Here is a 13,990-nt window from a genome sequence, read left to right as displayed (position 1 = left end):
TTTGAAAGAGAACAAGATAAGAAGTGGGAGAGAAAAATCTGCTCAGGGAGGAATAATAAACCTTTTCATCATTAACAATACAGTCACTAGAACATGCGTTCCTCTTAAACATTTTTCCCTCTGATCTAATTCGATAAAGAGCAAATAATTTTGTTCCATCTGGGATATATATGTTGTGAGTAAAATGAATAAAAAATTTTTTGGCGAAAATTTTACAAATTTTGTCTATCAAAGACTCCACCCCATCGAGCCCATACCCTGTGGATCCCCCATCGGCGGGGGACAAACAACGCCGTCTTCATCCACACGAATTGGATCCGCTTTGGATCCATCCTGCCGAAACCCGTAGTCTGCCTGGAGCTTTGCCACATTGCGGGCATAGATCTTAAATGGGGTATTTGGAGACTTATGCCACTGCTTCGGATCATCTGGATCGTTCACGTCACTTGGTTGGTTCGCTTTATTGTATAAATCCCACAAAAAGTCTTGAGGAGACTCAGGTGGTGGGTGGAAAAAGCGACGGTATTGGTTTCGAGACTGTTGTGGAGGTGAGATTTGCCTCGCTTGGCTTCCAAGAGAGACTTGGCTGTGTTCATTCGGTAGATCAGCCCTGTCTACTTTTTCAGGGCCATTCTTGGCATCATGGTTCTCTTCTTGGTTACTTTCATGTAGGCTGGAGTTCGAAGAGGAATTATCAAGCATTACGCTATCATCGTCGGAGTCACTGTCGAGGTTCGTGCAGCGGGCCCGCCTTGTAGCCGTTGGAGCAAGAGGAGAGCAATAATGCCCTTCCACTGATTCAGCAATTCTATCTGACATGAGGTTGATTTTGGTTTCAACATTAATAATATCTTCATAGGCAGTGGCATTCTCTTTCTCAGAATCAGAAAGAGAAAAAAAAGGGTTCGGATCTCCAAGTTCGACACTAGCAGTTTCCTGAACATCCAGCTCATCACTTGATTTAGAAAGAGATTTATCCGGATCAATCTCGAAACCGACCAGTAACTCTCCATGATTGGACTCGGGGATGCTCGGTTGTTGACCATTATCCGTTTCTTCGTCTGATGACGATACATGTACCACTATATTGTTTTGAGTTTGGGGCTCTTGTTTGTTAACTAGGACACTGGCCCAAGAAGACCTTCTGCTGTGATTCTCCACAAAGGAAGTCTCTTTGGCTTCATTCTCATTTACCCTGTCAGCCAAGACAAAGTCCAGGTCGCGGGCTGTGAGATTTCGCTTTCGGCAGGATGGCTTTTTGACTTCCCTTTGAAAATAATCCACGTAGGGAGCAATGTGAGAAGACTCCCCATCGTCACAATACTGTAGGACATATGACGGATATCGCACAACGAAATCGTCCCACAGAAATGATCGCTTCATAAAATTTTGTTCCCGCTGGTGCTGTAGTTCATCGCATGCCTTCCTGAAATCGTCAATGCTACCAGCATAGTCTGGATAGGCTTCCTTGAACCGATTATATATGCCTTCTGTTTTTGATGGCAATATGCTATTGCCGAAACAAGATCGATGTTCAAAACCAATTTGCCGACATTCCGTGGGTTTTATCGTGCGGGAGAGTTTGTTGTGGCGGGATGCTTGCGACCTAAAAATCTTTGGCTCTTTACACGAATTGTTATTCTTGGGAGATATCTCATTCCGTTTCCGCTTTCCGATAATCAGCGGGGTGGAGTTCATTTCAGTTTGAGATGCATGTATATTAACGGAGGGACTAGATGGTTTAGTAGCGTCTTCCGCGGTCCCTGGAGCTTGGATTGTAGTAGATACTTCTAGATACTCATCACGGGTGCTTTGCATATATTCATCCAAATCGGACACTAGTTGTCTTTCTGCCATAGATTCATCATCACCATCCATTAAACCGCAATCTAGCAGATTAAATCTCTCCGTGGGTGCAGGACTAGAGGGTTTTACGGAATTGCGAGTGGCTTTTCCGCGAGTAGACATAGAGGACTCTGGGTGAACATTTAAACAACGGGAATCGTAGGTTGAAGGAATAAGAGGGTCCGATGATGTCTTGTTATAGCTTTGGCCAGAATCTTCATCAGTGTTCCTCGGGCTGTGAATGGTTGTTGCCATTTTCCGTTTAACTGCTTGGACATAAGGGGTCTGTTCGACTAAGGCTCCAGACCTTGGGATCTCCTCATCCCCAGAGTCTTCACTAGTTTGGCTCACATCTCCCAAACCGTTCGGAACTGCCATTTCCATCTCAGAATAATCGTCGTCATCTTCAATGGGTGGAGTGGTACCAAAAGCGGATGCTTTTTGTGACTTGACATGGATGTCGGGTCCATCTTTCAACTCGTCCACATTGTCACGAGTTAGAATGTCGTTATTACGAACCGACACATTGCGTGCGGGATAAAGGAGTGATGGACGTATGTCGCTCACAGCGAGTGGGCTGCTGTCTTGCGGAACAAGATGAGAAGAGGATGTTGATTGGGGAGTGGCAGCCCATTCCGAGTCCAGTACTTCGCCTTGTGACGAAGATTTCAGCAATTCAGAGTCAAGGTCGTCCTCCTCATTTGTGGACTGAGAAGCCGCGCATCCGTTAATCTTTTCTCTTGATGGCCTGCGACAGTGCATATCGTTCCATTCCTGCAAAAGACGTATTGGGACGTGGGCTTGTGGTGCCTGCTTCCCCGGTTCTGGAGGAACCCAGGACTCCTTCATCTGGATTAGATCTTCTTGGTCCCTGCGAATTGTAACATCCCGGTGGCGAATTCGTGTCATGTTCTTCCAGGGGTCATCTCGGGCTGTTTGCACGTTTGGCTTCGGGTTGTTGTTAGTCGTCACCTCTTTCTGAACCGTTGGTTTAGGCGCTTTTGGGGATGTGTTGGGATCTGTGTTATCGGTTGACTTATCGCGACCTTTTCGACTTGCCACATCATTCGCATCACGGCCCTTGTCAACTCTTGGGGATCTAGTATCAGAGATGTGCGAGAGGGATGTACTTGCAACCGGGTTCCTACATGGAGATAACGATTCGGCGTCGCGGGGGCCGTTGGGGTTTGTTTCCTCGTGGGTAGGGTTCGTTTTCTCAATAGATGGGACTAATTGAGTTGCGAAACCAATCTGGTCTATATCCGCATCAAATTCACGAGAGAGAGGCCTGTTGCTTTCCCCCGTTTGACACGGTTTCTCTTTTGGAATGGTTGAGATTGGTTCTGCTAGTCTTGATTTCGAAGTAAGAGCAGAAAGTATCAACGTCGCATTCTTCTTCTTAGGCAGGACAGCGTCCTTTCTGGCAGATACTTGGGGGTTATCTAATCGCTGACGATATGGAGCTTGCGATATAAATTGCTCTTGGGAAAGCGGTGCAGTGGAGTCATAGGCCTGAGATCTCAGAGATGACGCATCTGAGTCTGAATCCGAATCTGAATTTGTGGCCACATTCGCTACCCGCCCTTCTCCATTGGGGGAAGCACGACCATTTCTTTGAGTAATACACTTTCTTGAACACTTCCTAGCCAAGCTTGATAACCTGGAATTTCCACTGACATCGACTGGGCTGCCAAATATACTGCTTCCCTCGCATCCCTCAACATGGAAGTCCAGGATAAAGAGACCGATCTCAGGCGAATGAGCTCTCGCATAGCTAATAACAATATCGAATTCGTTGATCTTGATTATTGCGCCCCGGGTATTGTTGGTAAGTCGCTTCCTGGCCTTTTTCAAGAAGATCTCCGTAGACTCTCTGGAAAAAACGCTCGAGATGGCGGTTTCAGAATCAGATAGAGTACCCCGGATGGGTTCTGGATCGGGATACCACTATCATGAGATACGTCAGCGCCAATCCCACTCCACCTCTGTATAAAATTCGAATGCATACCTGAGCCACCTGCACGAGTTTCTGATCTCCCACGCGGACTCGAAGGGTGTTATCATCCTCTACCAGCTTCAGTGAGTTCCGTAAGGCCACTTCGTCTGGGAAGGGCTCCCCCAAGTAAGAGCATAGCGCGGCTTCGACAAGAGGCGCAATCCACTTTCTCATTATCTCCATGATGGAGCTGGAAATCGTCGTAGGACATAACTTGTCCTTGATCCCTGCCACTTCATAGCTCGTAAACGCGCTAAAAAAAGCTCAACATGGCCAGTATACTCAAAATGGACAGATGTAACTTGGAGTATTCCACTTTGGTAGTTCCCTAGACCCGTGAATCACGGATGTTTAAAGATTCCCAACTGGGGTAAATGAACCGTGATTTGCTCCCTCCGTCTCTCACCGCTTTGGCAGAATAGCCTAGGCCAACCTGTAGTTGCTGACTTAGCCACAACGGCGCTCTCCCATTGGACCTTCAACATGTTCGTGACGTCTCTTGATGATCCACGTCAAGTTGGCAGCAGCCAGGCGGCAGCGATGACCACAACCATCGATTCTCCCACCTCGATTTCGCTGCTTCTGCGTGTCTTGCACACGGTTGCCATCTCTGCGCCATTCTCACCGGAGTCGCGTTTTCCCTTCTGAGGTAAACCACAAAAAGATGGAATAACTTTCTCACGAAGCCTTGGGCCATTAAAGTCACCTGCCATATACGAGGAGAGCCTTGCTTTGATCAGATCAAGAAGGTTTTTGTCTTTTTTATTGATTTATTGATTTATTTTATATTGTAGGTTACTAATGTTGGCGTGTTGAATACAGACATGGCCTCTCAAAAGTCACAGGGGAACTCTAGCCCCTCCGCGTCCTCAATATTTCTACCACTTGGCCGACCTTCAAGACGGGGTTCTTTTGGGTCTATGAGCTCGCAAGCAGAGCGGGAACATCGAAATGAAGCGTTGAACCAGATACACAATGCCGCTTGTCAATCAGATGAGCTCACAGTTTTCTATGAGCTTACTGGTCTTCCTGCTACCCCTCCAGCAACGGACAACAAGGGTTTGGTTGGAGATTTGCAAGGCGGCCTTAGCGGTCTATACAATCGATTTCGTGCTTCTGTAGGCGGTGTCAAAGATATGGTTGGGGGTTCTTCAAGACAGCCTGATATAATACCAGCAGAAACACCTGTGTTTAGGAGCCCTAACACATCTTCATTTCCTTCAAATCTATCAGGGCAGCCAGGATCGACAGATTCGCAACCATCGCTTGCGAACTCGGCCCATGCATCCAAATCGCAATCTCCAGTTCTGGGCGCCTTCCCCCCGATACAAGAAGGGACGGCAAATCAGTATACAGGGAAGCCGTCACGATTGTCCTCTAAGGCTGGCAGTGTGTCGTCAAAAGCATCGGGACAGATTGGCGGACCGTTGAAATCTCCAATTGCGCCTCTAACCAAGACCACGTCAGGGATGGCCGACCCGACGGTGACTGAAATAAACGTGAACGCCATGAAGGATATTCCGTTTCACAGTAGAAGGGGCTCAGGAAGCATCGCATCTAGTATTATGCAGAATGTCGATTCTGTCAGTTCAGAGAGACGGGATAGTTCGCTTCATACTACGACGAGCCAGTCACAGTCACAACAGGAGTCAGCACCGAGTAGGCAGTCGTATTCGCCAGTTTTAATAGCAAGACATAACAACAGTGAATCTTTTCGAGAGACTCGCTTGCCGGAAAGTGTTCCCATGGAACGCGCAGCGTCTCCAAAATTGCAGTCTGCCATCGAAGATCGACATGCCTTAGCTGAACTGGATACATCTTTCTCAAGATCTGCTTGGAAAACATCGATTGATGGAACGAACGATACACATCCTTCTCGTAGAGACTGCCAACCTGGAAACTCTAACAAATCCATCTCGAATGATTATTCACCAGCTCCAACTTCCATCACTAACAGCGTTTCAAAACTCTCAACCACGGATAGTTCCATCCACGAAGGCAAAACACCTACAACACTAGCAACATCGCTAACCATGACAGACAAGGAGCAATCATCCACGCACTCATCGAAGGTCTCATTCAAGGAGCGCCCAAAAGTCACCCCCAAAATCAGCCAATCACGCCTGCCTGGTTTTGGACCCTCGAGGATACCATCCTCAGAGTCAAATGGACAGCATCAATTCACATTAGCTCCTCCCCATGTTTCGTTCCACCTTGACAATTCTGGTCTTGCTACCCAGGAACCAAAATATCACCCTGCCCGATCTCGACAGGAGGTGCCCCCTTTCCGAAGTAGGCTGCTTGGCAAGGAGTTTTGGATGCGTGACGAAAATGCAAAGGATTGTTTTCACTGCGGCGAACCGTTTTCCACGTTCCGAAGGAAACATCACTGTCGCACGTGCGGCCAAATTTTCGATGCAAAATGCACCTCTTTGATACCGGGCGCTGATTTCGGACATTCCGGTTCAATACGAGTTTGCAGGCCTTGTGAGAGCAAAATTATCGCTTATCAAGATGATTCTTCAGATTTATCTGGAGATGACATGAGCCCTATTGTTATAAATACCCGAAGTCCTGACACCATGTCCAACGGGAATATATCTCGCTTGAGCGTGGCCGATGACGACGCTTCATCTGTTGTGTCCCAATCGGTTGATCATGTGCTGAAGACCCCCACCATGGCCATTCCTGCAACTCGGCGTGCTGGTGATGGGAATAATCGGCGCTCTGCCATCCTCGAATTCGATTCCGATCGCCAGCTTGCGAGGCCCTCTTCATCAAGATCTCTAAAATCGTCGATAAACGGGAGGCAACATTCCATTGGCCATAAACGCCATCATTCTCGGCATCAATATATTCGCAGTTTTAAAGCCTACCACGAGGATAGAGCTCCATTCCAACGCCGTGCTGCAGAGGATATGAGCGGGAAGTCCCTGCTGCCGGCCTTCCACAGGGATAACATCATTGATCCAGATCTAGCCCAGTACCTGTCAGATGACGCCTCAAGCGGAGATGAGCAATCAAACTTATTCGCAGTTGTTTCAGATGGTTCTCTCTCTAAAAGTGTTGGCGACAGTGAGAAAGCATCTTTCGGTGGCCTTCTTGCAGCTGTCAGAAAAAGTCGTTCTCGTTTTGGCGACAGGCCCGGAATCCCAGGGTTGTACCTCTCCCGTGATGGTGATGACACGAGCGTAAGCAGCTCGAAGGCAGTGAACCTACCTCGTTCTGGGCGCCGACGTAATCTGAGTGTTGCAAGCAGCATCCACCAGCGCGTATCACCGCGCCCTTCAAAAGATAGTCAGCACATTTACTTCCACCAGGATCAACCTGCACCAGCCCTATCTATACAAGGTCCATCAGCCTCCGCTGGATTCAAAATGACTAGAAGCTCTTCGATGAGAGGGGCTGGCGCGCCGGTAGTTGAACTCAATCGAGCTAGTTTGGATCACGTTCGCAAACTCCTCCGACAACTTCTGAAAGATGCACATATTCCCCACTCTCACTCTTGGGAAACTGCTCTATTGCCAATTCTCCTTAAAGCCACGGACGATGTAGAACCTAATGTCCAACAAGGTGACGCGATGGATATACGCCACTATGTGAAACTGAAAAAGATACCAGGGGGCCGCCCCGGGGATACATCATATGTATCTGGCTTGGTCTTTACGAAAAATTTAGCCTTGAAAAGTATGCCGCGAACTATTCCCCAACCAAACATTCTTATCATTACATTTCCACTTGAATACGCACGCCACCAGCAGCATTTCATGAGTCTGGAGCCTGTCATTCGTCAAGAACGCGAATTCCTTGAGAATCTGGTCAACAGAATATCCTCGTTGAACCCTAATCTTCTTCTTGTCGAAAAGAATGTTTCTGGATTAGCACTTCAGTTGTTGGAAAAGGCAAATATCGCCACTGCGTACAATGTCAAACCTTCGGTAATTGAGGCTGTGTCTAGGTGCACTCAGACTAGAATTATTACGTCCATGGACAGGCTAGCCACCAATCCATCGTATACCGGCCAATGTGGAAGCTTTGATCTGAAAACATATGTCCACAAAAACCGCAAAAAGACATATATGTATATATCTGGCTGTCTGAAGGAATTGGGATGCACAATCGTCCTACGTGGCGCTGAAAGTGACCTTCTCATGAAAATTAAACGGATCACGGAATTCATGGTCTATGTTGTATACAATTTGAAGTTGGAAACCTGTCTCATGAGAGACGAGTTCGCGAAAATACCCTCCTCGCCCCCAAATACAACATCGACCGCTAAAACAAGTGCTTCCTCTAGCATCACGGACGATCTGAGCACCACAACACGCGATCCAACCAGCTCTCAGTCAGGTGTCACGGACGGAGCAAAATCTGGAACAGAGCTGACGACATCCCATGGTTCAATTTCTGTTAGCGACACCGCTACGAGCGCATCTATTGAAAATAATAGCGTCAATTCTACTACTGAGCCTGCTTTCTACGAGGATATGGTCGAGAAACATCAAACAAAAATTCTTTCCGCATCCCCATTTGTGAAATTCATGCCCCCCTACCTTCTCATGCGGGCGAGAGAGCTAGAGCGACAGCTTGCATATCTCAAACGGCTTCGTGATCAGGACTTCTCAACCGAGCAGCTAAGCGATGATAAATCTAAATCTCAAAAATTTGTTCTCATTACTCCCGAGATGATCCATGAATCCCTCTCCGGTGCCCCAGCCAAAGTAAAGGAAGTTCTTCATGCCGTCCATGATGCAGAATATGATAGAGCGCTGCACAATTACCAAACACAAAAAAGACAGTGGGAGGCCTCTATCTCCGGAAACGACAATCTCTTTGATCCCTTTGCACATCAAAATATTGTTGTGCTCCACAGCCTTGTCTGTACGACAACCTCCGTTCCGTGTGCTGGGCCGGAGATATTTGCTCTCGAATTCTACAATGAGCATGAATCGGACAGGATATTCGAAGCCGATTTTACTCTAGGTCAGTATGTCGAAGAACTTTGCCTGAGCGCTAACGACGTCTGTGACGTGAATGGTTGTGAGGAACGGATGTTTAATCATCACCGGCAGTACGTACATGGTGAAGCCCAGGTTACTGTCATTGTGCAAACATATCCATCCAAGCTTCGCGGATTGCAGGATGTGATTTTAATGTGGAGCTGTTGCAAGATCTGTGGTAATGAAACACCAGCTATCCCCATGTCAGAAAGCACTTGGAGGTATTCTTTTGGAAAATATCTTGAATTATCATTTTGGTGCGGGAATTTACACGCACGTGCGGGCGTCTGTCCTCATGACTTGCATCGCGACCACCTTCGATATTTTGGTTTCAGAGATGTGGCTATTCGCATTCATTATGATCCAATTAATTTGCTGGAAATAATTGTGCCGCGGCCCCGCGTTACGTGGAAAGTTGATAAAGATCTCAGGCTCCGGAATGAAATCTACACGCAAGCCGAGAAGCGCTTGAATCGATTCATGTTATCCGTTAAGTCCAGGTTAAAAAGTATTAATGTCGACAGCGTCATGCCAGAAATGGCTGAGAGCTGCAAGCAAGAAATTGAGGCTCTCACGAAACGGGCGAATGATGATCATCTAGCCCTCATTAAACAACACCAAGAACTGTACATGAATTCTCGATACTGGGAAATAGTCCCGCTGAATAGGGTGATTCATGCGACCCAGGAAAAAGCTGTGGAGTGGGATGCGACGTTCGCAGAATTTGAACGGAATTTCTTTCCTTCCGAAAAAGATATTCGACGATTGGCAACATTACAACTCAAAAGGATATTCCTCGATAAGGAGGGCTCTGTCGCATCCTTCACTTCCACTGACGAGATGTCAACGATAACGCCTTCTGAGGCAGAGGAGACCGATGGGACAACTACTTCGCCATTGGTAGAAAGCCCGAAATTGGCGAGGAGGATGACATTATCTCCTCAAGAGGCTAAGAATGTTCTCGCTTCCGTAGTGGAAGAGCATTCAGGTAAGCTTAATAGGGACGATGAAAGTCCCGAGCAGCTTCATTCTCCCACCCTCCCAAAAGTGGAGAAATGTGAAGCCGTAAAACTGCCAGCGACGCCAATGGCTTCTGAGGAAGATATTCAACACTTAGACTTAGTCATATCTCCTCAGAATGAGACGAAAAATCCTAACCCTCCTCAGCCCGAGCGCCTTCCCTCTCATTCAGCTGAAACTACTGCCGAAGCTCACCCTGCATCTGATAGCAATTCTCAATCTGCTCCCGAATTGCTCTTGTCGGACGCCTCAAATGAGGCCCAGACCGAATCTGAAGAGAAACAACGCAGCGAAGATAGTACGGAGCAGCCTGCTATACGCGCACCTCAAACACCCAGGCCCTCCGGTATTCCCAGACCGACAGAGAGATCGGCTCGAAAAGACCCGAATGGAACATCTCCACCATTGCTAAGAGCACAGTCACAACCAAGCTATGTTTCAAATGACAACAGCAGTGTGACTGGAATACAAGTCCCACAAAGGTCATCAACTGGTGGCTCGAGCCCTAAAAGGGCTGAGAAGCAGACAGGACAAAGTAGTGACTCAAAATTAAAAGGAAATGAAAAGAGGTTCTCGGATCGCTTAGGCCTATCGTCCTTAAAACCCAGTAAACTTACTTCTGGTCACCATTCCCTGATACCCCGCTCTGTACAATCCAGAACCTCGCGGGTTTCAAATCTCGCAAGACATTTTGAACAGCTCAGTCGCGAATTTGAAAAAGAGCGTTTAAAGGAACGGGAACAGCGAGCATTGCAGAGAAAAAACTCTCGCGCATACCCCATGGCTTCTTCAAATCCGATTGTAGAAGTTTATAAGAACGTTAGGGATGCAGTAGAGGAACGTGACCCATCAGATGAGGACTTCCTGTCAAATCAGTCCTCTGCCGCTACTTCAAAGGAATCAACCACATTAATGAGCGAAATGGTGGGCCCTACTCAGCCAGAAGAAATGTCAGAGGCGGCGGAGGAACAACGGGATGGAGTCTCTAGTAAATCAAAAGAAAGCATACAAAAAGCCAGTCAAGTTTTTCCAGAGGCAGAAGGCGAAGGAGGCAGAGGGGAAGAAGAAGAGGAGGAGGAGGAGGAAGAAGAAGAGCACAGTGACGCTGAAAGGAGTCTGCTGGACGAACTTCAGATTGTTGATTCCCCGGAAGAGACGAATAAGTTGTCACCTGACGAACTTTATCTCAAGGAGTTGCCGAAGTATGAACGGACTTCACTGCTTAAAGTGTTGACAAATTTCTGGGCTGAACGCTCCGCCAGTGGGTGGGCGCCACTCGAATACCCTCTCAGTGATTCCGATCACGTTTTCGCAGATTGCGATATCATTGTTCGAGAGGATGAACCAAGCTCCCTGATTGCTTTTGCTCTGGACTCTGAGGATTACAAGAATAAACTTTGGAGCATTCAAGAGCATGACGAAATAATAGAAACCAAACCCAATGATGGACGTCGTGAGCCAGAAGTTGAACATTCACTGCTGAGAGAGACGGGAACACATCTCAAATACCAGTTCCAAGAAGGCCAGACCAAGATGCTTTGTAAAGTTTTTTATGCTGAGCAATTCGATGCACTCCGAAGAAAATGCGGTGTCTCAGAACGGATAGTGGGATCACTATCCCGCTGCATGAAATGGGATTCCAGAGGCGGGAAAACCAAGTCACTCTTCCTCAAAACATTAGATGATCGGTTCATCCTCAAATCTCTCTCAACCATCGAGACCCAAGCCTTTCTAAAATTCGCTCCAGCATACTTTCAAATTATGTCAGAAGCTCTATTTCACGAACTACCCTCGGCCATCGCAAAGATGTTCGGCTTCTACCAAGTTATCATCAAGAACCCCGTCACAGGTGTCGAATTTAATTGGTTCCTGCTTCTCATGGAGAACCTATTCTATGACAGAAATCCAACACGGATCTTCGATCTAAAAGGCTCAATGCGTAATCGCAAAGTACAAAGCACAGGCGAGCGCAACGAAGTCCTCCTCGATGAAAACATGGTTGAATTCATCTACGAGAGCCCTTTGTTCACTCGGGAACACTCCAAGAAACTACTAAGCCAGAGCGTATGGAATGACACATTATTCCTCGCCCGACAGAACGTCATGGACTACTCTCTTATGATCGCGATTGATGAAAATCGCCAGGAACTCGTCGTCGGGATCATCGATTGCATCCGTACATATACTTGGGATAAGAAATTAGAGTCATGGATTAAGGATCGCGGATTTGCTGGCGGTGGGAAGAATAGACCGACCGTCACCAGTCCGAAGGAGTACAAGAGTCGTTTCCGGGAGGCGATGGCGAGATACGTGTTGCATGCTCCAAAGTGAGTATACATTCCAGAACTTTCAACCGCCGTCAAGGTGAAGAGATCTTATGTGAGTCGAAGGTTACTAACGAAACGAAAACCACGCCTAGTTCTTGGCACCAATTCCACACCACGTACGTGGATCGACGCAACGTGAGACTAAAGAGCTCTGAGCGTGAATGCAAACGGGAGCGAGACACCTGTGAAGCCGGCAGGGAAGAAAATGCCGAATCAGGAGGTGGCACATCTTAGATTGCACACATCTCATACCCACCCAATAGTTCCTTCAGACTACAGATATCTTCTACCGCAGCTCACCTTTTCTTTCCTTTTCTCCTTTTTTTAACCCTATCTACAGCCCTCGTGAAATTATATTTCTTCTAACCAAGAAGAAAAAAATGATAAGTGTTTACTTACGCCCGGCCTACGACTTCAATGACTCCGACTCACGAGAATATGAAATTATGTTGAATTGAATCAAACTATGAGCCAGTTTGAATGCATGTTTATATATTTAGAAAAAACGAATTCATGAATAATCCGAACGCCACGAACCTATCCTGTCCACGAGAAACTCGCAGAGAGGAGGGTTAATAAGATAAAAAAGAAACTAAAGACAGGAAACATGGAAGCTACGACAATCCATGCTGGCATCTTGCATGTTCCCAGCACACTTTTTCTATGTCCACCTGGTGTTAAGACACACTTCTTCACTTAGTTCCTTTGGTCAGCTTTCATTTTCCCCCATTTTCTACTTCCGCCTTCCTTCCAACTGTATTTCTTAATGATAGTTATTAATATTCCTGTCGGATCTATAAATCACTCCTCCCCACCTTTCCCCTCCTCCCGTAACTTTATATCTCCCTTATTTACAAGAAGTACGTTGTTTTACCATGCCGCACCAACACAGATACACTCGGGAAAGTTCTGTTTCTTATTATACAAACCATGTACAATTTTCCAGCTCACAAAAACGTCAAGCTTCATAATTTTTTTTGTCTTTTTTTGCTCAGCTCATTGTATCCAAAGAGTAATAATTACAAATTCAAGATCCACAGACACACAAAACCAAGCAATTGATAGCACATTACTGAATTAATTTATATGGATGGGGCATCCAACGAAGAAAGTTTTTTTCCTCCGAGCCATGTGTGCAGGGCGATTCTCCTCATTCTGCTTCCATACGAAAATTCCCTGACTTCAACGAGTTAACAAAACCGTATAAACATTGAAAGTAGAAAAAAAAAAGTTAGTGGCATCGTCATCGCCCAAGAACCAAATTTTTATTAATTACTATGTATATTTGTTTTTCGTTTCTTTTTTTTCGTCAATAAAAAATGGAGGATGAAGTAAAATAGAAAAAGGAAAAGAAAAGTAGAAAAAGAAAAACCACTACTATCCTTGGCTCTCCACAAAACGTCACTATTTCTCACATAGGGGAAGGGGGTCTCCTCGTTCGATCAATAAATCTAGAAATCCACCCACCACGACAAACGAAACAATAATCTCCAGGACAGAAAGGGGGAAGGAGGGGGGAGGAGGAAAGAAGAAACAATCTTTTTCTCTTGTTACTTTTAATAAAAGAGATTTTTTTTTTTTCGCAACCCGCCCAACCCAACCCCAACGACCTAACCGCCTCCCTCCGCTCCGGCACGAACCCCGCTCACACCTGCGCAAGCCCCAAATTCATCGGATCCGCCAGCACAACGCGGATGGTGTTCGTATGGCCCATACCACCGCGCCACCCTTGCACGCAGACGACTGAGTCGCCGTGGACAGCACCTGGTGCTCGATGGCCTTCGCGATACCGAACTTGAGCC

The 13,990-nt window shown here is 46.7% G+C and overlaps 2 protein-coding genes across 2 annotated transcripts; one reads left to right on the top strand and one right to left on the bottom strand.

The window, feature by feature from the left end:
- Positions 1–228: 228 nt before the first annotated feature.
- On the bottom strand, positions 229–4,024 carry HCBG_08243 (uncharacterized protein; the record flags this gene model as incomplete). Its single annotated transcript, XM_045435292.1, has 2 exons — positions 229–3,792; positions 3,854–4,024. The coding sequence occupies 2 exons, from the start codon at positions 4,022–4,024 to the stop codon at positions 229–231; spliced, it is 3,735 nt and encodes a 1,244-aa protein (XP_045283784.1).
- A 641-nt stretch (positions 4,025–4,665) lies between these two features.
- Positions 4,666–13,168, top strand: HCBG_08242 (phosphatidylinositol-4-phosphate 5-kinase fab1; the record flags this gene model as incomplete). The annotated part of the gene is made up of 2 exons (XM_045435291.1): positions 4,666–12,188; positions 12,281–13,168. The coding sequence occupies 2 exons, from the start codon at positions 4,666–4,668 to the stop codon at positions 12,420–12,422; spliced, it is 7,665 nt and encodes a 2,554-aa protein (XP_045283783.1).
- Between the last annotated feature and the right edge of the window lie 822 nt (positions 13,169–13,990).

This window comes from Histoplasma capsulatum (assembly GCF_000150115.1).
Source record: "Histoplasma capsulatum G186AR genomic scaffold supercont2.15, whole genome shotgun sequence".
NCBI lineage: Eukaryota > Fungi > Ascomycota > Eurotiomycetes > Onygenales > Ajellomycetaceae > Histoplasma > Histoplasma capsulatum.
Note: the sequence above shows the minus strand (reverse complement) of the source record. Positions and strands in the feature narration are given on the sequence as shown.